General features: G+C 38.3%; 1 protein-coding gene across 4 annotated transcripts in view; it reads left to right on the top strand.

Moving 5' to 3' along the window:
• LOC111159114 (CCR4-NOT transcription complex subunit 10) overlaps nt 1–26,946 on the top strand; it is a 71,310-nt gene that overhangs the window by 36,709 nt on the left and 7,655 nt on the right. For 3 of the 4 annotated variants that reach the window (XM_022521521.1, XM_022521522.1, XM_022521519.1), the window contains exons 10-14: nt 502–704; nt 5,872–5,993; nt 7,230–7,406; nt 8,327–8,407; nt 24,937–25,050. In XM_022521521.1, coding sequence (XP_022377229.1) covers nt 502–704; nt 5,872–5,993; nt 7,230–7,406; nt 8,327–8,407; nt 24,937–25,050 — 697 coding nt within the window. The remainder of the gene's footprint in view (nt 1–501; nt 705–5,871; nt 5,994–7,229; nt 7,407–8,326; nt 8,408–24,936; nt 25,051–26,946) is intronic. The other variant, XM_022521520.1, reaches the window with a different exon arrangement.

Below are 26,946 nucleotides of genomic sequence, written 5' to 3'. Positions count from 1 at the left end.
TTTAAGATTCATAGAAGTCAGTGGGTCCTTTGTTTTCCTGTCTGGACCATTGTTACCTGGGGAGCTGGCAAATAAGAGACATCTCTGGCTACGCCAGCACAAGCAACTGAGATGACTCTGGAGAATATTTGTGGGATTGAAGATGAAGATCATCACTAGCAGAGAGCTATTACAACTTTACACTGGTCCAGAACACCTGGGTGGCTCAGTTGGTTAGGCATCTACCTTTGGCTCAGGTCATGATCCTGAGTTCCTGGGATCCAGCTCCATGTTGGGATCTCTGCTCAGTGGGGAGTCTGCTTCTCCAGGTCCCTCTGCTGCTCTTCTGGCTTGTGCTCTCTCTGTCAAATAAAATCATTAAAACAACAACAGCAAAAACTTCACACTGGGGTCCTTGGTATTAAACAAGGTAGTATTTAAGTATTTTACAGAATAAATGTTTTCAATGTAACTGTTATTTTTAATCTAATGATTTTTTTTTTACCTAATTTGTATCATTAGGCAAGAAATTTTCGGGAAGACCCATGTGTACTTTACTAACCAACAAGAGGTATGAGCTGCTATATAACTGTGGCATTCAGCTTCTTCACATTGGAAGACCTCTTGCTGCCTTTGAGTGTCTGATTGAAGCTGTTCAGGTTTATCATGCAAATCCCCGCCTCTGGCTAAGGCTGGCTGAATGCTGCATTGCTGCAAATAAGGGGGTGAGTGAGTGCTCCTTGGATATCTTTTTGAACCTATAACCTCCCCTTGCTTGTTGCATAGAAAACAAAAAATACTTGGAAACACACAAGACGTCATTCTCTTATAACTCTCAGGGAATTTATAAAGATAGTCTGTTCTTTAACAATTGGATAAAAGATTTAGTTTCTTAAAGTCATTGGTTAACATTCTGGTTCTTAAAGTATAGCAGGCCATATCAGCAGTCACATTAAAGAGGTGAAGCCAATGAGAGGGCCATATCTGTTGGAACAGTGATCTACTAGCTGCTGGGGCAGGGGCCATATCATCTGCTGGCCTGAGTATGGTATGTGCATCAGGTAGTTAGAGTAGGACTAAGACCATGAGTGTGGAAAGAACTGTACAACACTGCATTTCCTTCGGTGCCTACGGGCTTTACTTTTGATTCAGTAAATGGTTCAGAGTTCATGGATTATCAGGCTGTCTCCCTCACACCTTTGTCACCAGCGACTGAGAAATAGGCCAGTTTACATGGGTGTCCTTGCCTAGATTATCTGCATGTAGTGGTTGGTGGAAGCCTTTGGAATCTCAAGTGGGGAGTGGTCAGTAGGAGTAGAAGAAAGACAGGTTGTATCAGAATTACCAGATGCCTGTATCACCCCATTTCCTACCCACCCCCCACCCTTGCTGTGCTCTTTGGCTGTGTGGAGATTGGGAGGCCTGGCACCTGAGGTTTGCCTGCCATAGGTGATATAGATGTTTTTGCACTCCTTCTACTACTGAACAGCACTTCCTGAGAAACAGCTACAAAAACTAACATTTAGAAGTATGTTTGCCTGGCAGTATTCACACGTGATACTGAAGTAGTTTATGATTTGGTATGTATATACCACTAGGGGAAGAGATAAGTGCTATCTTTGAAGGGCTTTAATCATTTATTCAAGTGTGACTTGTTTTTTAAAAGACAACTTTTTTTTTTTTTTTTAAGATTTTATTTATTTGAAGAGAGAGAGCACAAGCAGGGAGAACAGCAGACAGAGGGAGAGGGAGAAACAGGCTCCCTGCTGAGCAAGGAGCCTCATGTGGGACTCAATCCTTGGACCCTGGGATCATGACTCGAGCCGAAGGTAGATGCTTAACTGACTGAGCCACCCAGGCACCCTAAAAGACAACTTTCTTATTGGATAAATCTTAAATTAACTGACAATTCTAGGTAGTATTTATACTTTTTTAAAACAATCTCTAGGGACGCCTGGGTGGCTCAGTTGGTTAAGCAGCTGCCTTCGGCTCAGGTCATGATCCCAGCGTCCTGGGATCGAGTCCCACATCAGGCTCCTTGCTTGGCGGGGAGCCTGCTTCTCCCTCTGTCTCTGCCTGCCATTCTGCCTGCCTGTGCTTGCTCTCTCTCCCTTTCTCTCTGACAAATTAAAAAAAAAAAAAACTAAAACAATCTCTAGAAATTTCTTACTCTTTAATCCATTGATGAATGTAAGGGTTGGAGACCTCTCATTTGGACAGTTATTGGAAACCAGGGAGTTAGATCTTCTTAGGAGTAGAGAAATACAGTAAGGTTTAAAATTACTTATTTTTAGAAATAGTACCTTTAGGATTGTCTTCATTCTGTGGATTTTATTATGAAATCCTCCTCCCCCCCAATTTTCTTATACAAAGTTCTAAATTTCTAATTTTTTTTAAAAGATTTTATTTTGAGAGAGAAGAAAGAGTGTGCACAAAAGGCAGTGAAGGGCAGACAGAGAGGGAGAAGCAGACTCCATGCTGAGTAGGGAACCCAGTGCAGGGCTCAATCCTAGGATTGTGGGATCATGACCTGAGACAAAGGCAGACAATCAACTGAGCCACCTACGCATCTCCAGAATTTCTGATTTTTAAAAATTGGTAGGGGTGCCCTGGATCGCTATGTCAGTTGAGCATCCAATTCTTGGTTTCGGCTCCAGTTGGGATCTCAGAGTTATGGGATGGAACCCTACATCCAACCCTGTACGCAACAGTGTGGAGTCTGCTTGGGATTCTCCCTCTCACTCCTCTGCTCCTCCCCCCCTGCTCATACACACTCTCTCTCTGAAATAAATAGTCTTTTTTTTTTTTTTTTTTTAAGATTTTACTTATTCATTTGACAGAGAGGGAGACACAGCAAGACAGGGAACACAAACAGGGGGAGTGTTAGAGCGAAAAGCAGGTTTCCCACTGAGCAGGGAGCATGACACAGGTCTCGATCCCAGGGTCCTAGGATCATGACCTGAGCCAAAGCCTGCCACTCTAAACGGACTGAGCCACCCAGGCGCCCCAGTAAATAAAAATTTTTTTTAAATGGTAAAGATGACTTGATTGCCATAATTTGGTGAATCTCGAAACACTCAGTTTGTGCTACAAATAGGACTTTACCAAAAATAATTATCTAGGGGCACCTGGGTGGCTCAGTGGGTTAAAGCCTCTGCCTTTGGCTCAGGTCAGGATCCCAGGGTCCTGGGATCGAGGCCTGAATCGGGCTCTCTGCTCATCAGGGAGCCTGCTTCCTCCTCTCTCTCTGCCTGTCTCTCTGCCTACTTGTGATCTCTGTCAAATAAATAAATAAAATCTTTAAAAAATAATAATTATTATTATCTATGTCTATACTTCTCCTTCTAAAAAGGATCTGAAGTGCCCTAAAAGACAGTGAAAACAACCCCCAAAATAATCCTGAATAAAACCAGAAAACAGGGGCGCCTGGGTGGCTCAGTTGTTGGGCATCTGCCTTCGGCTCAGGTAATGATCCTGGGGTCCTGGGATCGAGCCCCACATGAGGCTCCCTCCTTGGCGGGAAGCCTGCATCTCCCTCTGCCTGCCTCTCCTTCTGCTTGTGTTCCCTCTCTTGCTGTCTCTCTCTCTCTCTCAAATAAATAAAATCTTAAAAAAACAAACAAAAAAAACGGAAAACAAAATCCCAATAAGTAATATAAACTCCAAATAAAATTCCATAAAATGTATTTACTCAGTATAGAAGGAATATTGAACAAAGCAGTTTGTACCTTCAGAAATAAAATCATTTTGGAGGTGCCTGAGTGGCTCAGTCTGTTAAGCAAGTATCTGCCTTTGGCTCAGGTTATGATCCCAGGGTCCTGGGATCAGGGTCCCTGCTTCTTCCCCTGCCCCTCCACTCTCTTGTGCGCTCTTTCACTCTGTCTCTCTCTCAAATCTTTAAAAATAAATAAGTAGATAAATTCATTTTTTAATAAGAAGAACCAATTAATTGTTAAATTGGTGATGCTGAGATGATTTATGTCCTGTTTATGTGATGCTCATTGCTTCAGACCTGCTTTTAGCAGAAGCAGGGCTTACGCATATTGGGTAGGTATAATATATGAGAGATCTACTCATTGTAGAATGTAGACTTAATTGTAGGAAGGTATTTAAGCAATTTAAGAGAAGACTATTAAAATATATAAATGAAATGTGCTGGGTTTTTTTCTTAGTTCTGAAACTCAGATATGTTGAGTGCTATTCCTGTTATGGCAATATAAAGTAATATTTTAATTACATATGATTCTTCGACATCATGACTCATCTGACACACTTTCTGGCTATTGGTGTATTATTTAAAGTATAGTTTATTGTTGTGGATTTTTATTTCCATTCCATCTTTGTTTTCATATATTACATATTCACATCTAGCCATCTGATCTGTGTGGATGACCTTAAAGATCAGGAAAGAATGTATGGATGAATCTGGGGCAACTGGGTGGCTCAGTGGGTTAAGCCTCTGCCTTCGGCTCAGGTCATGGTCTCAGGGTCCTGGGATCGAGCCCTACATAGGGCTCTTTGCTCAAAGGGGAGCCTGTTTCCCACCCTCTCTTTGCCTGCCTCTCTGCCTACTTGTGATTTCTCTGTCAAAATAAATAAATAAAATCTTAAAAGAAAAAAAAGTATGTATGGATGAATCAATCATTCTAAATTTATCACCACCACTAGGAAAAGAAGTCAGAATGGAAGTCCCTCCCAGTACTGGTTCAGAATATCCACATTCTGTAATTTTTCATTAATGTTGCTTGGCTACCTCCTCGACACAAAATTTCCAATCAGAGTCACCTGATTCAGTCGGTTAACAGTCCAACTTTTGGTCTCCACTCAGGTCATGATCTCACGGTTGTGGGATCGAGCCCCTCATTGGACTCTGTGCTCAGTGTGGAGTCTGCTTCAGATTCTCTCTCCCTCTCCCTCACTATCTCTCAAATAAATAAGTAAAATCTTCTTAAAATATTTTTTACTCAGAACAGTTTTATTGTATTTTTAAGCATGTTGTATTTTTTAAGCACTGTGTATTATTTTTGTTTAAAATGAATATGCAAGTGAGTCCTTGTTTTATTAGAAGTCATAAATAGAAGTACAACCATAATAAACTTATAGTAGGAACAACAAGTAACAGTACAGAAACATTATGCTTAGAGAAGGACTTTCTGCAGGGCAGGGTTTAGCTCTGAGTTCATATGGATTGGCTCCAGTTTATTCCTGAACATGAGAATCTGCCTGACTTTATATGACTAATTGGAAATCCACTGCAGGTAACTCAGACTTTGAGTGAAAGGGACGGTAAAGGCAGCTGACACCCACCATTAACTTGCCATAGTAAGATGATGCATCTTAGTGAAATATCCTAAAATACTATATATGTGTAAGTAGCTTTTACTGTTTTCTTTTACAGGGTTTTAGGATTTTAATTTCCTGGAAGGCAAGAATTGAGCCCATGTAAATTTCAACATATAGCTTGTCCAAGTTTGGAAGTTGTTGACAATTTAATGCTTCCAATGAAGAAGGACAAGATTTGTGTTTTGGAAAATAGAGCTGTTTCCCTTTTTCATTGAGTTTTTGTGGCTCTCCTGTGTTTCCTTACTCTGATGTCAAAGTACTGTAATATGCAGCATGGTCCCTGGGATATAGAATGTTCTAAAGAAATGCTTGAGTCATTCTTGAATTGCCTTTTTTCCTTAGTATTACCTCAGACTTCATATTAAAATACGACATGTATCACAGACCTCCTGCTTCATGTACTAACTACCCTTCAGTATGGAACATCCTTCTCTCCACATCAGTGGATCTTCGGAACTTCCTTAGAGTAACTGGAAAAGTATTAGATCATTTTTCATATCCTGTCTTACAACTGCATTAAATTAATTGGAAATTATTTGTATTTTGTAGACTGCTGAACAAGAAACTAAAGGCCTTCCGAGTAAGAAAGGAATTGTACAGTCTATTGTTGGTCAAGGCTATCATCGTAAAATAGTTCTAGCATCACAGTCCATACAGAATACTGTATATAAGTAAGTATTTTGCAAAGAGGAAGTCTAGATATTTAACATTGTTTCACATAATATTATTTATGTATAAAAATATGCAAAAGACTTATCACTTCATGGGAGGAACCACTTTGTAGCTAGATTTTATTGCTACTTCAACAAATACATCCCCGTGTATAGGTTCACAGTGAGTATTACCTGATACAGGATTTCATTTTATTACATCTGTGCTGAAACTGTTGATGTCCTAAGAGACCCTGGTCTATTCAGTACCATTATTCACAATGTCCAGAAGAGGGCATCTTGATGTTTCCTTTTTATATAATTTATTATATAATTTATCATTGATGCTTTTTATTTAGGTGTTCTCTTATAGTCCCTAAAACTAATTCTTAGTATTTAGAAAGAAAAGTACTAATAATACACAAAGTAACCAAAGCATTATAAAGCTGTCACATGTAAACCTTCAATAACTTTTAAATACGAACATTTTTATCTTGTATAAAGATTCCAATTTGGAGTTGCTGTTATTTCTAAAGTAGTAAGCTTTGTAAAAAATTTGCTGTAGTTTTACTTTTCCAAAAAATAAAATTGTTCCACTGCCATTTAAAAGTTCTCCCAAAGTTTTAATAATAGTAACTGGCACACAATAGTTTGGTCTTAGTTTATTTCAACTATAAAGCACTTTTCTTTTAAAGGCTTAAGGTGAAAGATCATCTTCCTACAATTTCAAAATTACTACTGCTTTTCACCTTTTTTTTTTCCTAATAAAGGTTAGTTTGGTGTATTGAAGAATAGAAAGTTACATAAAATCTCAAAAAAATTATAAGACAAAACTTCAAAGTATTTTCAAAATGAGATCAACCAAAATGAGACTCAAATGTGATTATCTACGTTCTTTCCAATTCTTACTGTACTTGCCCTGGTCCTCACTATAGTTTTCCTTGTCTATAACTCTTCTGTTACGTTAAAAGCAACATTACAGATAACCTTTAAGCTGGTTTCCATCCTTAATCCCATTCCTAGAGATACAATTTATGTGATGTGTGTACTTGCTATATATTATTCATACGTTTTAAAATTTTATATGTAATATTTAGGATTTAGGTTCTTTAGGATTCTCTTATAACTGCTTTTTTTCAAATTTCTACCTGTCAGCAAATTTTCATTCACAATTATATTGCTTTTTTTCCTGATACTAGAAAAGTCTTATTTATTTTTAAGTTATTTACTTAGCTAATTTGGTTTTGTTTTTTTAAGTGATGGACAGTCTTCAGCCATTCCTGTAGCCAGTATGGAGTTTGCAGCCATTTGTCTCAGAAATGCCTTGTTGCTCTTACCGGAAGAACAGCAAGATCCAAAGCAGGAAAATGGGTCTAAAAATAGTAATCAATTAGGTGGGAACACGGAAAGCAGTGAAAGCAGTGAAACTTGCAGGTATTCTAATCCCTTTGGCCCCCTTTGGTGAAACCCCTCAGGACTTCATCAGTAAGCCTCTTTGTCCTTTAGATGAATTCCTAAAATCTGGAGCCTGAATTTCCTAAATCCCCTATTTTGAATAATAAGAAAGGAAAGTATGAATGTTAAGTATTTCTGGAAGAGAGAAATAATTTGAAGACTGAGGAGAGAACCTTAGAAAAGTGGAAACAGCTTTTCTTTAACAGGAGGAATATTTGTAAAGAAATCCTGTTGCTCTCAAAGAGTTTTTACGTTTGTTAAAATACCTAAATCCTAAAACTTCTCCTTTCTTCTTAACCTATGCCTTTTCTCGTAATATCCCATAAACCATTAACCTCCAGAATATTTCTGTTAGATTCTAGTTTTTTAGTATAAGTTAAATATTAACCAGTCTCTAGAAATTAAAAGAACTTCTGATAATAATAAAACACCGTTATATATAAAGTTCTTTTTGTACATGGCACCTTTTAATTGAAGTGTTTCATTCCAGTGTCTTTTCTTGATTTTGATAGAAATATATGTATTAAAGAAAATTTGGAACAAAATTACGGGGGGTTTTGTTTTTTTCCTCCATCAGGGGGTTATGTTTTACTGTAGTTGATAAAAAGCAATCAGAAGACCAAGAAACGTGTGAAAATACAGGAGTCGTTTCCTTTGTAGAGATACTATTTACAATTAGAAATTTTTAGAAACAGTATTTTGTACTGGGGGAAAGAAACTGAAATACAGTATATCTTTAACACACTGGTGATACCAGCCTACTAAGCATTTTGCATTTGTTGTTTTTGGCTCTTCTTTATGTTTGGCATAAACAATTGCATGTGAGTGGGGAGAGGGAAACAATTTTATATTTAATTGTTTATTTGCTTTTCATAATTTAGAGTCTATCTTTATTTTAGCAGTAAAAGCCATGACGGAGATAAATTCATTCCAGCTCCACCTTCTTCTCCATTGAGAAAACAAGAATTAGAAAACTTAAAGTGAGTATCTAAACAAAATTAGTATAGCAACTAGTGTACATTATTTCCAATCTTTGTTAATGTTATGAATTACATTGATGGAATGTCCAATGTTAAACCAACGTTTTTTTTTTTTAATTAATTTATTTATTTATTTGACAGAGATCACAAGTAGGCAGAGAGTCAGGCAGAGAAAGAGAGGGAGAAGCAGGCTTCCCGCTGAGCAGAGAGCCCAATGCAGGGCTCGATTCCAGGACCCTGGGATCATGACCTGAGCCGAAGGCAGAGGTTTAACCCACTGAGCCACTCAGGTGCCCTTAAACCAACCTTTCAATCTTGTGATAAACCCTGCTAGTCAGAATGTGTTATTTTTTTTATAAATTGTTGGATTCAATTTATTAATATTTTGCTAAGAATACTTCTAGGGTGCCTCACTGGCTCAGTTGGTGGAGCATGCAACTCTTGATCTTGGGGTTCTGAGTTTGAGCCCCATGTTGGGTGTAGAGATTACTTAAAATCTTGATGGGTGCTGGGTGGCTTAGTCATTAAGTGGCTGCCTTCAGCTCAGGTCGTGATTCCAGAGTCTTGGGATCTAGCCCCACATCGGACTCCCCGCTCAGCAGGAAGCCTGCTTCTCCCTTGTGCACTCCCCCCTGCTTGTGTTCCCGCTCTCACTGTGTCTCTCTCTGTCAAATAAATAAATAAAATCTTTAAAAAAATAAAATCTTGAAAGAGAAAAGCCATCTTTTATATTCAGCAACATAATTACCACTTTCGGCTGATTCTGGTTTCCATAAGATACCATTTTTCTTCATTCTGAGGCTCTTCTTTCAACATTTCTTACAATATAGATCTTAATTTTCCTAGGTTTTTTGGTTTTTGTTTTTATACTTTTAGCTGTTTAAATCTACAGTTGTTGGGTGCCTGGGTGGCTCAGTTGTTAAGCATCTATCTGCCTTTGGCTCAGGTCATGATTCCAGGGTCCTGGGATTGAGCCCCACATTGGGCTCCCTCCTTGGCAGGAAGCCTGCCTTTCCCTTTCCCACTCCCTCTGCTTGTGTTCCCTCTCTGGCTGTCTCTCTCTGTGTCCATAAGTAAATAAATAAATAAATCTACAATTGTCTTTATTTCATGTTCATTCTTAGAGGATATTTTTGCTAAAAATAGAACTCTCGGTTGGTAGTTTGTTTTTCCTTTCACTGAGTTCTTTGAAGAAGTCACTGCATTATCTTCACCCTCTGTTATTTGTGATTAGAAGTTTATAGTCATTGTACGGAGGTGCCATTTTTCTATCTATAGATTACCTCTGTTTTTCAGCAATTAGACTATGATGAGTCTGAGTGTGATTTTCTTCATTTTTACTCTTAGAGTTAGCTGACTTTAAGTCTATAAATTTATCTTTCAACTAATTTGATATATTTTGACCATAATTTCTTCATATTATTTCTGGAGCTAGGCTGAACGATACAGCATTACTTTTAAAAATGATTTCAGTAGGGGGCACCTGGGTGGCTCAGTGGGTTAAGCCTCTGCCTTCCGCTCAGGTCATGATCTCAGGGTCCTGGGATCAAGCCCTGCATCTGGCTTTCTGCTCGGCAGAGAGCCTGCTTCCCCCTCCTCTCTGCCTACTTGGGATCTCTCTCTCTGTCAAATAAATAAAATCTTTTTAAAAAAATGATTTCAGTAATAGAATTGCAAATTAAAATGAAAAGAAAGAGCCATTATTTCTTTTATTAGAATTATTACTTTTTTTTTTTTAAAGATTTTATTTATTTATTTGACAGACAGCGATCACAAGTAGGCCGAGAAGCAGGCAGAGAGAGAGGAGGAAGCAGGCTCCCAGCTGAGCAGAGAGCCCAATGCGGGGCTTGATCCCAGGACCCTGGGATCATGACCTGAGCCAAAGGCAGAGGCTTTAACCCACTGAGCCACCCAGGCGCCCCAGAATTATTACTATTTTTTAAGAGCCGTGATTTCTTATGTTTTTGCCTACTGCACAAGATTGACAAAAGTACATTTAAACATATATATGTTGCTGGTAGCATTGTAAATTGATGGATTACTTTTGGAAACATTTCATTTATTCCCATTTTTTTCTTAACAGTGCTAGCCTTGTGAAAGGTACAGAGAAATTAGAGATAGAGGGAAAAATCACTGCCTTCAAAAATAAGGGGTGCCTCAGTGGCTTAGTTGGTTAAGCAACTGCCTTCAGCTCGGGTTGTGATCCCAGAGTCCTGGGATCGAGCCCAGTGTCCGGCTCCTTGCTCATTGGGGAGCCTGAATCTCCCTCTCCCTCTAACTTCTACTCTACCTGATTGTGCAAGTGCTCTCTCTCTCTCTCTCTCTCTCTCTTTCTCTCTCTCTCGCAAATAAATAAATAAAATTAAACAAAGAAAATAAAAGTAGATAGTGAGGAGCACCTCAGTGGCTCAGTAAGTTGAGTGTCCAACTCTTGATTTCAGCTCAGGTCTGATCTTCGATTGTGCAATCAAACCCCACATGGGGCTCCACACCCAGTGGGGAATCTACTTCTGTCCCCCTCTCTCTTTGCCCCTCCCCCAACTGGCATGCTCTCTGTCTCTCTCAAATAAATAAATTTTTTTTTTAAAGCAGATGTCCAACACTTAGGAGAAAATGATATTAATTAGTAGCTTAGTTAATAGGTGGTGATATTTGGGGTGTCCCTTTTTTTCTTGTGATAGTACCCTGAGAAGTGAAAAATTACATCACTTTAAAATTTTGCATTTCTTTCAGTCTGCTCAAGGTGCTCAGTCTGATGCCAAGGTTTACTGATGCTTGCATTTCTTTTTCTGTGAACCGCCTATTTGTAGAATTTACCATTTTCATACTGGGATTTTCATCCTTTTTTTTATAAGAGTTCTTATATATTATAGAAATTGGCCTTTGTTTATTATATTAGTTGTAAAACAGAATTTCATAAGTATTCATGTAATGAATAGAAAGGCCTTCTTGCCTCCAAGGATGAGAAAATAATTCACCCATGTGTTCTAGCATTGTCACAACCACCAATCTAAATATGTTTCATCTAGAATGTATTTTATAGAAATGAATTAAGGTCCGGGATCTGTCTTTACTGTGTGTAATTTTTCATAGTATAATCCATTTGATTAACTTCATTTAACTTTCAAATCAAACATGAAACAACTATAAAATGTTAAGATTTTAAGTCTAAACAGTTTAAAATTATATTTTTATAAAATAACATGTATATATTTATTTGCATAAAATAATTAGAGGGATCTATGTCAAAACCTTCATGGTGGTTATTTCTAAATGGTGGAATAACTGATGATTTTTATTTTCTTATGGGGTATCTGTTTTTTCTAATTCTTTAAGAAGGAAGATATTTCATTAATTTTAGCGATGCCCCTTCTTGCATACCTAGTATTTTTGGAGGAAGATTGGCCAGTGGATGTATTCTTTTCTCTCTCTCTCTCTCTTTTTTCCCCCATTTAAATAAAGATGTGCCCTTTTCATTTTTCTTTTTCTTTTTAAGATTTTTATTCATTTATTTTGAAAGAGAAGGGATTCATTAATTATAATAATTATAATCATTCATTAATTAGTAAGTTATATATTTGTTTGTTTTGTGTGTGAGAGAGAGAAAAGGAGAGAGGGTGCTTGTGCGGGCAGGAGGAGGGGCAGAGGGAGAGAGAATCTCAAACAGACTCCACACTGAGTGCAGAGCCTTGACACAGGGCCCAGTCCCACAACCCCAAGATCATGACCTGAGCTGAAATCAAGAGTCAGACGCTTAACTGACTGAGCCACCCAGATGCCCCCAAGATGTGCCCTTTCCTGATCATATCCTGTCAGATCAGTGTGTTTATGACAGGGCATTGCTGTCCATGAGCACAGGGCTCTATGCACCATTCTCACCTAGACAACAACTTTTTATTTCTTTATTTTATGCTATTGAGGTATACCAGAAATTCCCTCTTTGCATTAATACCTCTCTCTGTCCTGAGTTTTATTATCAGGAGGAAGGAATTAATCCTCTGATTATATGGAGGATTAAATCTTAAGTTCAGTTAGAAATGAATTGGTCATTTAAGATTTTGAAAGTAAAGTTTTGGTTTTTTAAAACTTGACAAAGTTAATTACATGTTTCCTTGGGGCGCCTTGGTGGCTTAGTCTGTGAGCATCTGCCTTTGGCTCAGGCCATGATCCCAGGGTCCTGGGGTCGAGCACTGCACCGGGCTTTCTGCTCTGTGGGGAACCTGCCTCTCCCTCTTCTCACTGCTTGTGCTCTGTCTTGCTGTCTCTCTCTCTCAAAAAATAAATCTTATAAAAAAAAAAAAAGTTTTCTTCAGTAATCTTTAGTTATATTAAAATTTCTTGCATTCTCGGATGACCCATAAGATAACAAGGAGATAAAAGTACTGTAACAAATTACCAGTAAAGGGACACCTCTATGGCTCAGTCGGTTAAGTGTTTGGGTCGTGATCTGCGCTCAGCATGGAGATTGCTTCCCTCATGCACATACTCTTTTTCTCTCTCTCTCAAATAAATAAATCTTTAAAAAAAAAAAAATTAGCAGTGAAACAACAGCAGTAACAAAATAATACAGAAGAATGTTGCTTCTGAGTGAAATAAAATTGAATTTTTAAAAAGCAGTCAAATTCCAACCATATTACTAAAACTCACCATGCTAGATTTTTGTCCTAAATGAAATTTTATAAAAGCAAATTAAGTAAAGCTAGACTATACTTGGTATAAAGTGAGCTGGTGGGAAAGAGGTGGATTATAGTGCTCAGCTAGTATGGTATTAGGGAAAATGCTTTAATTTGCCCAAAAAAATGTACTGTTTTTCCTTCAGTATTCCTAATGTTTTCTAGAGATATCTCTCTTTATGCAGCTACCTACATTTTATATTTATCTAAGGGATTCATCTATTTTTAGTAGGTTATTGTGTGTGATAAAAATCTCAGTACAAAAAGTTATAGAGTATAGGATGCCTGGCTGGCTCAGTCAGAAGAATGTGTGACTCTTGATCTCAGGGTCATGAAGTTTGAGTTCTGTGTTAAGGTATATAGATTACTTAAAAATAAAATCTTAAAATGAAAAAAGATGTGGTATGGTATAAGTAAAATTTGACCTATCCCAGTCCTCTGTTTTCAACATCTTCCCTGAGGGCCAACCAATAGAATTGCATTATATGGATATGACATACTTTATCATTCCTTTATATTTAGCTGTGTTTTTGTTTTGTTTTGTTTTGTTTTTAAGATCTTATTTATTTGACAGAGAGAGAGAGAGAGATCACAAGTAGGCAGAGAGGCAGGGGGAAGCAGACTCCCTGCTGAGCAGAGAGCCCAACCCGGGGCCTGATCCCAGGACCCTGAGATCATGACCTCTGAGCCGAAGGCAGAGGATTAACCCACTGAGCCACCCAGGCACCCCTATTTAGCTGTTTTTAGTGTTTCAGTCTTTGATGTTACAAATACTGCAGTGAATATCATTATACACAGTTTTTAAGGAGAATCCTTAATGAATAAGGTATTTTAAACAATTTTTAAATTTGATTTAATTTTTACAATTTTTTTTTGAGTACTAATCTTAGGATGGCTTTATGCCATTTAACAAGTATATTATTCTCTAATGGCTGAACAGCTGCAGACCTGTGTAAAATTAATTTTGCCTTTTGTAAGTGGCATTAAAGAGAAGGGTATGGGCAGAGTGGCATACTCCCTCTCTGAATTTTGTTCCCTTCATGGCATAACTCTTTGCTTTCCATGTGCCCTAGTAGGAGGATTGATGATTTTTAGAGAAAATAAAATTACTTCCTTATTTTCGTGGAAAGGGGTAAAGGGTCTCCATAGGGAATTCCATCTCATAAAGTGAGGTAAGGTTGGGTTTGCTGGTATATATTAACCTTTCTTCTTATGGAGCAGATGGGAGAAAGGAAATGGAACAAGATGGAAGGAGCCTTAGGGTAGATTTATAAAAAGAGCTGCTATGCAAGACAGTAGTAATGGTAATGTGGAGACAAATGGTGCAGGGAGGGAGTTCTAAAAGATTTGTGTCATAATTTTCAAAGCTATAAAAGCTCATAATATAGTTGGGCGTGTTAAAGGGCAGTTCTGTGGCAAGAGCCAGCTGTCTTCTGTAGAAGGAAGGAGACTGAGTACATTGGTTTTCTGTTAAAATCATGCAATTCTTAGAGATTTCATCTATTTCTGACCTGAATTCTTTATGTGATTGGAAATGTGTGTGACTAGTGTATAGTTTAGTTTTTATGGACTATTATATTTGACCCCTTGTGCCCTATGATACCCAAGACAGCAATGTAAAACCTCATTTCCTATTTCCAGCATAACTAATTTGCAGTAAATTATCATGAGTGTTCTACTGGCCACTTCTTACGGTATGGGTTCACAGCCTCTTGAGTACTTTCATTTTTTTTTTTTCATTTGTATATAAATGAAGATGGCTTCCAAAAAATGTTCATTTTAACCAAGTTTCAAGTATGTTTTTGAAGACAGATGACACCTGAAGCAATTGAGATTCTATATTAGAATTAAGATATTTTTCAGAATAATATTCTCACAATTAAAACAGAAATTTGCTCCACATCAGGAAATGTCTCAGAAATCAACTAAGCATTTTAATTGTGAGGCTCAGATGAACAGATGAACACTGTTAGAGTATTGTTCAGTTCCTGAATCATTCAGAGCTCTGCAAAAACATCAGTTTCATTCATTTAGGAAAACACATGCACACACACACATGCGTGCACACATTCTACAGCCTTAAATTAAGTAAATGCTGTGACTTAAAATTTTCAAAATTAAAAGTGATTCTATTTTTAGGTATTTACCCAAGATAAATGAAAACTTGTGCATACAATAAATCATAGCAGCTTTATAGAAAAAAACTAGAAATAGTCCACGTAACCATTAGGAAGAGAACAGATAACTAAATTATAACCACTGTATACACTGGAATACTATTCAGCTATAAAAAGCAACAAATTATTGATACACAACATCAATATGAATGAATCTCAAAACTACTCTATGATTCCATTTATGCCATTTATATGACAGGCAAAGCTATACTAAACTGATTTATGTTGATTGAAATCAGAGCAGTGGTTGGGAGGAATTAACTTGAAGAATCTTTCTGCAGTGATAGAAATGTTCTGTATCTTAATTGGGCTGGAGGTTACATGTATATATTCGAATTCATCAAACTGTACACTTAAAGTGATGCATTTTAGTATATATAAATTATATCTCATTAAAATTACAATGTATTGGGGGATCTGGGTGGCTCAGTCAGTAGAGCATGTGAGTTTTGATCTCAGGGTTGTGAGTTTGAGCCCCATGTTGGGTGTAGAGATCACTAAAAAAATTTTGAAAAAAAAAGATAAAATTTTAAGGTATTTTGAAATCTTACAAAAATTAATATAATTCTAAGTATATTCTTTTGAGGGGTGCCTGGATCACTCAATCAGTTAAGCATCTGCCTTTGGCTTAGGTCATATCTCAGGGTTCTGGGATTGAGCCCTACATCAGGCTCTCTCTGCTCAGCAGGAGTCCACTTCTCCCTCTGTGCTCTCTCACTTCCTCTCTCTCTTTCTCCCTCCATCTTAAATAAAAAAATAAAATAAAAATATATTCTTTTGGGAAATATAATTTAACCACTAATGATTAATACATGGTCAGTTTCCTTTACATATCACTTATGAAGTAGCAGGACGTGGAAAATTTCATTTTCTTAACAACACAAAAACCATTTTGTATTTAGCATGTATTCTGCAGACCCTAAGTTTACAGAATCCTGTACCAGAGCTACTTACCAGGTCACTACTAAGCACATGAAAGGCACACTGTTTAAGTGTATGGTACAACAGGGATTTCAAAACTTATTACCAAAAACAATGTAAAATGTATCAGTAATTTTTTATATTGATGATATGTTGAAATGATAGATATAGTGGATTATTTTATTTTATTTTTTTAAATTTTATTTATTTATTTGACAGAGATCGCAGGTAGGCAGAGAGGCAGGCAGAGAGGGAGGAGGAAGCAGGCTCCCCGCTGAGCAGAGAGCTGGATGCGGGGCTTGATCCCAGGACCCTGGACCCTGAGATCATGACCTGAGCAGAAGGCAGAGGCTTTAACTCACTGAGCCATCCAGGCGCCCCTAGTGGATTATTTTAAATACATTAAAACTATTTTAAATACATTAAGCGTCTGCCTTCAGCTCAGGTCATGATCCCAGGGTCCTGGGTTTGAGCCCCACATCAGGCTCCCCACTCAGCAGGAAGCCTGCTTCTCCCTCTCTGACTCCCCCTGCTTCTATTCCCTCTCTCACTGTTTCTCTCTCTGTCAAATAAAGAAATAAAATCTTTAGGAAAAAAAATGTAGACAGTAGGAGCATGGTTAAGCGCTTGCTTTCAGCTCAGGTCATGATCCCAGGGTGCTGGGAGTGAACCCTGTGTCAGGCTCTCCGGTCAGTGGGGGATTCTGCTTCTTCACCCTCTGCCCCTCCCCTTGCTCACGCGCCCACACTCACTCTATCGTATCGTTCACTCACTCTCTCAAATAAATAAATAAACTCTTTTTTAAAAAAGAATGTAGACACTTGTGCAGGATTGATATTTTGACCATCTGCTTTAAGTATTAATGTTGCCACATGCATTTGAGAGATAATGATTTTCTTATACAATGACTATATTATAAGGGTGTACTTTTAAGATCTTATTTAACAAACATTTATTGACTTCTACTGATACCTTAAATTTTTAAAACACTTATTGAGATACAGTTCACAGAACATGCAATCTCCCCATTTAAAATTTACAATCCACTGTTGTTTTTTTTAAGATTTTATTTATTTATTTGACAGAGATCACAAGGAGGCAGAGGCAGGCAGAGAGAGAGGGGTGGCAGGCTCCCTGCTGAGCAGAGAGCCGGATGCGCCCTGATCCCAGGATCCTGAGATCATGACCTGACCCAAAGGCAGAGGCCCAACCCACTGAGCCACCAGGCGCTCCATCCACTGCTTTTTAAGTATAGTCACCGAATTGTGCAGCCATTACCACAGTCAATTTTAGAACATTTTCATCACCTCAAAAGAAACTGTACACCCTCTAGGTGTCATCCCTTTGCACCAGTCTACTCCCCAGCTCTATTTATTTTCTCGAGGCACCTGGGTGTCTCAGTTGGTTAAGCCACTGCCTTCGGCTCAGGTCATGATCCCGGAGTCCCAGGATCAAGTCCCGCATGGGGCTCCCAGCTCTTTGGGGAGTCTGCTTCTCCCTCTGACCTTCTCCCCTCTCATGTTCTCTCTCTCTCTCTCTCTCAAAGAAATAAATAAAATCTTTTTAAAAAATAAAAATAATTTATTTTCTAGCTCTATAGATTTTTCTATTCTGGACTTTCATATGAATGGAATCAGTGTCGTGGGCTTTAATGACTGCCTTCTCTTTCACTTAGGATGTTTTCGAGGTTTACCCAAATTGTAGCATATATCATATTCGTTTTTATAGCTGAATAGTATTTCATTGTATAAATATACCACATTTTGTTTATCCTTTCATTCATTAAAAGACATTTGGATTGTTTGTCCTTTTTTAAAAAATTTTTCAGGACTTCTGGGTGGCTCAGTCAGTTAATCATCTGCCTTGGGCTCAGGCCTTTATTCCAGAGTCCTGGGATCAAGTCCCATATCCAGCTCCTTGCTCAGTAGGGAGCCACTCTGCCTGCTTGTCCTCTCTTTCCCTCTATCAAATAAATAAATAAAATCTTTTTTTTTTAATAATTATTTTTTAAAGATTTATTATTTATTTGACAGATCACAAGTAGGCAGAGAGGCAGGCAGAGAAAGAGGAAGGGAAGCAGGCTCCCTGCTGAGCAGAGAGCCCAATGCGGGGCTCGATTCCAGGACCCTGGGATCACGACCTGAGCCGAAGGCAGAGGCTTTAACCCACTGAGCCACCCAGGCCCCCCTAAAAAAATAAGTTTTTAAGAATTTTTTTAAGTAATATCTGTACCCAATGTGGGGCTTGAACTTAAAATCCTGAGATCAAGAGTCACTTGTTCTACTGACTAAGCCAGCCAGACACCCCTTGATTATTTTTGTCTTTACACTATTATGAATAATGCTGCTGGCTACATTTGTGTACAAATGTTTGTGCAGGCATATGTTTTTCTGTTTCTCGGGTATATACCTAGAAGTAGAATTGCTGGATCATAAAGTAATTCTGTTCAATCACTTGAGGAATTGCCAGAATGTTTTCTAAATGTCTGTACTATTTTATAATCCCACCAGCAGTGTGTGAGTATTCCAGTTCACATTCTCACTAATATTTGTTATTGCCCATCTTTTTGATTATATATTGTGGAAGGTGTGAAGTGGTATCTTATTTGCTTTGATTTACATTTCCCTGAAAATTAATGATGTTGAGCTTCTTTTCATGTGCTTATTGGGCATTTGTATGTCTTCTTTGGAGAAATGTTTATTCAGATCCTCTGCCTGTTTTTTAATTGGGTTATATTACCCTTTTACTATTGAGTTTTAAGAGTGCTTTATACATTCTAGACATAAGACCCTTTTCAGATACATGATTTACAAATATTTTTTTTTCCCTGTTCTATGGGTCATCTTCTCACTTTTTTGAAGGTAGCCTTTGAATCACAAAAGTTTTTAATTTTTTTTGTTTGTTTGTTTGAAGATTTTATTTATTTATTTGACAGAGATCACAAGTAGGCAGAGAGGCAGGCAGAGAGAGAGGGAGGAAAGCAGGCTCCCCACTGAGCAAAGTGCCCGATGCGGGGCTCGATCCCAGGACCCCAGGATCATGACCTGAGCCAAAGGCAGAGGCTTTAACCCACTGAGCCACCCAGGCACCCCAAGTTTTTCATTTTAATTGAGGTTTAAAAACAAAATTGAAGGAAAAGTTTTTCATTTTGATGTTCAACTTCCCTATTTCTTTCTTTTCCTTTTTGTTTTTAAGATTTATTTATTTTAGAGAATGTAAATGGGGGGACAGAGGGAGAGAAATCCTCAAGCAGACTCCACAATGAGCATGCAGCCCAACATGGGTCCAATCCCAGGACCCTATGAGATCATGACCGGAGCTGAAATCAAGAGCCAAATAACAGCCACCCAGGCACCCCTTATTTTTTTCTTTTATTGACCATGCTTTTTGTGTCCCATCTAAGAGTCCTTCACCAAATTCAAGGTCATAAGGGTTTAACCCCTATGTTTTCTTTAAGAGTTTTATAGTTTTACCTGTTACATGTAGGACTTTTATCTCTTTTTCAGTTAATTTTTATATATGATATAAAGTAAGGGCTCAAACTAATTCTTTCACATGCTAGTACCTTATTAACAGGAAAGAAGTAAGTTCATAGGCTTAGTCATATAGTAACATTTTGTTGTTGCACAGTGGTTTAATAACTGGCTTAGGTATGTACTGATGTTTACATGTTGCGTATTGTAGGACATCTTCATTATTCATTCTGAGATTGTGGTGTTAGCTGAACTTTTAATTTGTGAAACTAAAATGGAGCTGCTCTAGAACTTGGAAAAATGTGTAACAGAATTGGAAAAGGGTAGGAAATAATTTGGGGTCCCACATGGCAAATGTCTGCATGGGAAATTAAAATCACAGCATACATAATAAAAATGAAATTTCATTGTCTTTTTTTTTTTAAGAAGAGGCTCAAAAATGGATAAAAGGAAGTGTTCAGATCAAATTTAATTAAACCCAGTTAAGTTATTCTAAAGTATAAATTATAAAACTTTTAATTAGTTCATTTAGAATTTGATATAACACTTAGTGAATGATTTCCCATTCAGTTACAGGGACCTCCCATGACCCAGTGTTTTTGTGAGAGGATAAATCAAACAAATTGTTGATGACATAAGTATTATAGTCAGTTCTGGTGTACCTAAGGAACCCAGTTTCTTTTGGTTTTAGCTTAGTGGTTATATTTTAGCTGGTAAGACATACCTAAAACAGAATTATGGCTAACAATCTTTTGAATCTCCTGTTGCTCTTACAGAGAGTGTATGGTCCTGCTAAAATGTATCCATCTGTAATCAATTCTACCAAAGAAGGAACCTGCACATGTGACATTTCCTTCACTCATCAGTAGTGTTCATATTGGCAGGGTTCAAGTAATTCTTCCGTGGTCTGCCATTGCTGTGGAAGCCCATATGGCCAATGCTGACATTGGACAAATCCTTTAACCCCTATAGGTCTTACTTTTCTGTCAAATAAGTGAATTGGGTTGGATGATATTCAGGTCCCTTCTGTATATAAAATGCTGTGTCTGTGACTTCCTGAATCTTATTTGCTGCCTAGACTAGGACTGGGTACATTGAGATGCTAGATTGGTTGAAAAAACTTTTTTCAGCTTCTTTCTGTTGGGATTCTATTTGTTTTGGATTTGGGGTGTGTTGTGAGTATGCTGCTTTTCGTACAGAATTGTTACTAGAAGAGCAAAATGTTTACAAAACATGTGCAGTAAAAAAACGTTTGAATTTTCGTAAGATTTGAATGTTGAGGGGCTCCTGGGTGGCTCAGTTGTTTGGCTTCTGCCTTGGGTTCAAGTCATGGTCCCGGGGTCTTGGGATCAAGCCCCAGATCAGGCTCCCTGCTCAGCAAGGGAGCTTGCTTCTCCCTCTCCCCCTGCATGTATTCCTTTTCTCGCTGAGTCTCTGTCAAATAAATAAATAAAATCTTAAAAAAAAGATTTGAAAGTTGACAAGTTTAACATTTCAGAATTACTGTAGGTCATGGAAATAGCTTGAAAGACTTTTTTTTAAAGTAGGCTCCATGCCCGCTATAGGTCTCAAACTCACAACCCTGAGATCAAGAATCAAGAGCTCTACCAACTGAGCCAGCCAGGTGCCTGAACTTTTTTTTTTTAGTAGTATAATCTAGTACCATATTCAGCTTGGAAGAAATAATTATTATTTTAAGATTTTATTTATTCATTTGAGAGAGAGAGGAAAAAAAAAATGCAGGCTCCCTGCCTAGCCTCCCATTGTGGGGCTCAGTCCCAAGACCCTGGGACCATGACCTGAGCTGAAGGCAGATGCCCAACCAACTGAGCCACCCAGGCACCTCCCCTGGTAGAAATTCTTTATTGGAATTTTTGGGCCAATTTTTCAAACATATTTGCTATAAGATTGCTTTATAAGTTTATTTTCCTTTGACACATTTTGACTGACTAGATTTACCTCCATTTTAGCCTCTTTTAAAAAGGGTTAAACTATTTCAGACATTTGGTTTAGAGTCATTTAACTCACAGAATATGTGGCTTGGCAGATTTTAATGTCCAGTCTTTTATGTCTTGCTGTAAGTTGATGCTTTAAGGAAAGTCCCTACCCTCATTTCTTTCTTCTTTTTTTTCCTTCCTTTCCGAGGGTTTGCATTCTGTGGACCTAGAGCAAGCTCCTCCCACATGTAGAGAAGAGAGTGTGGGGTTGTGTCAGATCCTCCATGGCGTGGGGCGGGAAGCTAGTGTGTCTCTTCCCTTGAGGTATAGTTCTTCCAGTCTGATGAACTGTCAAATCCACTGTGTGGTTGGTAAAGCAGATTGGACAGTGACTCGAGGAAATAGTGGGGTGGGGGTTGGAGGTTCAGTATTTAAGTAACAACTCTCTAAAGTAAAGTGATTTCTCCAGGGGCTTAGTAGATTAGAGTTATATGTGTTTCTAGTGTTACCACTCTGTAGGAATTATGCAGAATGGAGTGTTGCTTCCTAGAGGAAAAGGAGGATGAGTGGGGATGATGAGCCATTGGGGTAGATTGTGAGGCATTAAGGGAAAAGGGGCCATAAATGTTAGTTTTAGTTTTGTTCAATGAAACTTGCTTAATCCTGACAGCTCTTAATCCAAATGCCAGCCACAGAGTTCTGCGTTGACATATTTAAGTATTTTTGAAAAGAAAGATTATTATTAGAATCTTCTACCCTGTTGTGATTTGATAGGATATCTTCTGGGGAAAGAGGTACAAGTTGAGGAAACCATATTTTTACTTGGTATATAACTGCAGTTTGGACTTCCTGGGCAGCAGAAACCTGTTGCCATCTTACATGACTGATTTCTGGACCCAAAGTGGGCTTGACAGTGGGCTGGAGCAGTAATAGCCCCCTACTGTCGGGAGAGGCCAGGGCAGGCTTTTCCCAGCAAGCCTGCCTGAGGTGTGGCTATCCTAGACACTAGGCCCTAGAGCATGCAGGATGGCTCTTGTGACTATGGGAGCTGGGAAGGAGGTGGCTTCTTCAGCGAGGCAGCCAGCCAACAAGACAGGTAGAGGTCTGGATGCCTGGAGCAGTAAGTCAAAAAATGTTGAAATCTGTGGTCTTCAGTGATTACCTATTAAACACCTACTGTGCAGATGATGAGGAATTGCTCTAGTGTTAGTGCAGGAAACAAAAGATGGTGGGCTTCTGCTTTTAAGGAGTTTATGTTTTGCCCTGACCTTTAACCGTGTCACATTTGAAGATGGATATTAAACTTCATGATTTTCATTCATATAGATCCTGAGCTGATGGTTTTCTTAGGCCTCTGGAGACCTAGGCCTTAAAAGTCCTTTTCTTCATAAGCAATACTATGTCCGGCTGATGAGTGAATGTTCATTGCCATTTTAAAATAGTACAAATAAGCCAAAAGAGATAATTAAGTCACCCACATCTCACAACACAGAGCTATGCACTGAGGAGCTTCTGCACAGAGGAGATAACTAGCCAGTGCCTCCCTTCTTTGGGCCCTTGCTTCTTCCATCAGAGAGAAGATGCCCTCCCCCTGCTTACTCCTCTCTGCCTGCCTCTCTGTCTACTTATGATCTCTGTCAAATAAATAAGTAAAATCTTTAAAAAAAAAAATTTTTTTTAAAGATTTATTTATTTGACAGAGATCACAAGTAGACAGAGAGGCAGGCAGAGAGAGAGAGAGAGAAGCAGGATCCCTGCTGAGCAGAGAGCCCGATGCGGGACTCGATCCCAGGACCCTGAGATCATGACCCGAGCCAAAGGCAGCGGCTCAACCCACTGAGCCACCTAGGCGCCCCTAAAAAAAAAAAAAAATTTTTAACTTTGAATTACATTCTGTTTTCTTCCCTTTTAAAGAGACAAGCTTAAATACCTACATTTGTATGCATAGTTATGTATGCATTGGGAAAATCGTAATGTAATCTTTTCTTCCTACTTCATTTTCAGGTAGTCTTGTGAACCAATAGTAAGCAATATGATAGGATGGGAAGGGCAGTGAATTAGGAGTCCATGGTGTTGAATGTTAGTCCTAACTCTAATCACACACTCTAAGCTAGAGAATATATTTAATGACTATGGATTTCAAGCTCTATCTTCTTAAAACAAGGGACCACATTAGGCTCTCTTTCAGCCCCTACCATTGTAGCTTACGGCCGTAAATCTCAATTTCTTTGTGTCACCTCGGGGTCCAGTCTCCTTTTCTGTGCTGTGAGGAGCTGAGGGGACTACTTTGCCTTTAGTGGGATAATTTTCCAAGGTTCCAACAACCAGGACTCATCCAGTGAAGAGGAAACAGCAGGCTATTTCTGGGTTTGCCCAGCTGTACTTGTAGAAAGGCCATTTCCAGTCAGGGGTTTCAGATTATTAGAAAACCGCAGGGCCGTGGGGGTTGCATTCTTCCTTAGACTGAAATTACAACCCGAATGCACTTAATGATACACATATGTACTGTAATTTGTAAACATAACTCAAAACCCTATATCTAAGTTGGGTCATTGGCGGTTGGCCGTTCAGACCTCATTTCTATTTGACAGCGGTTTATTTTAAGATTGCTTTTTGGAGCAGTTGTTTAACATTCAAGTGATCTATTAGTGTCAAGTCTTTAGCTAGACCTGTTTTAAATGAGCTACCTGTTAAGTAGAAAACCAAACAGAAATTTAGCTTCCCAACGCAACTTAGCAAAGTCAATGTAACTTAAATGTTCTTACCTTCACGTGTATTTATTCAGCCTGATTTCTTTCTTGAATATTCATTTAGGGTAATAGTATGTGTATGAATGAAATTCTTTTAGTTACTCTTGATACTGTTGCTTAGCAAGAACTATAAACTTCTTAATAGATTCAGAGAATAACACTTTACAGTAAGCTAAATGGATTTTGTAGTGTGTTAATTGTGTTTCTTAGTGAAACGAGTTTGAAAGAATAGTATCTGCTTCTGGAGCTTTATTTCTGGATATTAAATGTTCTATGGGAAGTAAATTCTCACTAGGCCATTAACTACATTATTTTTTTACAGGGTAAATATTTTAACTCCTTTTGGTTATTTTGTTGAAGATGGGGGTCAGTTGGATGGAAGCTAAAGATGGTTTGGGTAGATAGCTACACTGTGCCTCAGATGGTAGTTTTATACATCATCCTAATTCTTACCATTACTGTTTTCGCTTCCTCTCTTCTTTCCTGGTGTCCAGATTGTCACAGCTATAATTAGGGTGTTCTTCCCTATTTAATTAACAAATACAGCCATTGTCAATTTTGTAACTCAGGTTTTCAGCCCTTCTCTTTTGTGTTTCAGATGCTCCATACTTGCCTGTAGTGCTTACGTGGCTCTGGCTCTGGGTGATAACCTTATGGCTTTGAATCACGCAGATAAACTTCTTCAGCAGCCCAAGCTGTCAGGATCGCTTAAGTAAGTGTGACTTCCCCCCTCTGTCCCAGGGTCATTTTGTTTGGAGGTTTTCAGTTAGTTTGTGGTACATATTGCTGCTCTTTACTCCCCCAGTGGGATATATTATCTAGACAAAGCAACTGACTGGAACATTAATTTGGTAGTTCTTTTCCCTTAACTGTATCTCAAGGATTAAGGGAAGTAGCGTTTGCTGCACTGAGTATCAGTAGGCAGGAACTTTGCACCGTCTAGTGGCAGCTACAAGACCTGACTGGAGCATATTTTCACAGAGGGGTCCCCAAAATAAGAGGAGTCCTCAGGAAGAAGACCAACAAAAAAAAGGAGTTTAGTCAGCATCATAAATCTGCTCCAAGAAATGCAATTTAAATAGCCGTAAGAATTCTGACTACATGAGTTTTATTCAAACTCTTCAAATGGCTCTTTAGTATTAGTGTCATTGTCATTCTAAAATTGGCTAAATAGCGCCTCTTTCCTTTCATGGATATTGAGTGAGACGCAGCATTTTTTGAATCTTTGTATGATGCCATGCTAAAATTTTATTCAAAGCCACAAATACTCTGCTTATCGTTAGGACAGTTGTTTTTTCATTCATCCTGTGGGTATATATCTATAATCTCCAAAATATAATTACTTTTGTCTTTTTGTGGTCTTTGTTTATAATGTACACTGCTTGCAATCGGGAAATCATACTCTGAGGAATAATTCTGTTGACGTTTATTTTTGTCTTTAAGAAAACTTATTACTTTATACAAGCATCTAAAATTAACATTGATTAAAGTTGTTTCAGGCCAGTGTTTCCCAAACATACGTTGTGTCTCCAAAAAAAGGATAATTAAGAGAATATCCAGTAACTTAAGAGACTTTGCCACAATCAACTATAAGAAAGCTCCTGCCCTTTTTCCAGAAAGCCTTGTCTAACATTCAGGCCTGGAGGGATCCCGAGTTCTAGTTCAAGGCCATGGGGTTGCCTCTGAGGGCACCACCGCCCAACTCGGTGAAGTAGCAGCCCAGAGCCGGTGCCGCTGCCTTCGCTGTTGCCACCACCAGACTCGGCGCTCAGGCTGTGGTGCGTGCAGCCATTATGAGAGCAGTGTTCGGTTTGCTTTTCTTTTTTACAAAAATGAAACACAAATCTTCCCTGCTTTTTCAAATCCTTTGGTCGACATTGTGGTCACTGTTCTCAAATCCCAAGTAGATTCTTGGCATTTGGCGGAAGGTTTTAACTTTATCAACTTTTGAGGGATTGGCCAAGCTGTGTCTGGTGATTTCTTCTTTTAATTCTCGAGTTCTTTTTTAAGTCTCTTAACTGTTCTTTCCTAAGTATTGGTTTCTTAATTAATAACAAGGCCACTGTCTTGTCTTCCCAGTAAAGACGAGCAGGTGATTTTGCATTTGGCAGCTCACATACCACAGCAGCTTTACCCCACAGCTTTTTGCTTTCTGTATACCTGGTCAAAGATTTCTTGTCTTTGGGTGTCATGAAGCATTTCATTTGGCTAAAAAAGGAAAATGTTTTTTAAGTGAATTCACAGAAGACGATTTGAAGTAGTTCTTTGAATATATATGTTTGTGTTTTGTAGTGATAACAGGCTTGTAGATACTACTTTAAATTTTTAAATTACTTCAAAATATAATTGAAGTTACTGATTTCTTTAAAAGTTGTCATTTCTGTTAGGGTATTTGGTAGAGAAGCAAAATGAAAGGTCATTGCAGCCCCTGGCAATTAGAAGAAATTGCTTAATAAAGAGTTAAAAGAACTCTTGAGTAGTTAAAATGTGTAAATATCTAAAAAGGTTATATTGAAAAAAGCCTAAAATTTGAGGACTTGAGATAATGGGGACGGATTCATTTGGGGGCAGACTAGCTAGAGTAGGTGAGATGTAGCCGGCCATTTAA

The sequence above is a fragment of the Enhydra lutris genome, unplaced genomic scaffold, assembly GCF_002288905.1.
Source record: "Enhydra lutris kenyoni isolate GAN:26980312 unplaced genomic scaffold, ASM228890v2 scaffoldscaffold66, whole genome shotgun sequence".
NCBI lineage: Eukaryota > Metazoa > Chordata > Mammalia > Carnivora > Mustelidae > Enhydra > Enhydra lutris.
The sequence above is the reverse complement of the archived record's forward strand: the minus strand, read 5'-3'. Positions and strand labels throughout refer to the sequence as shown.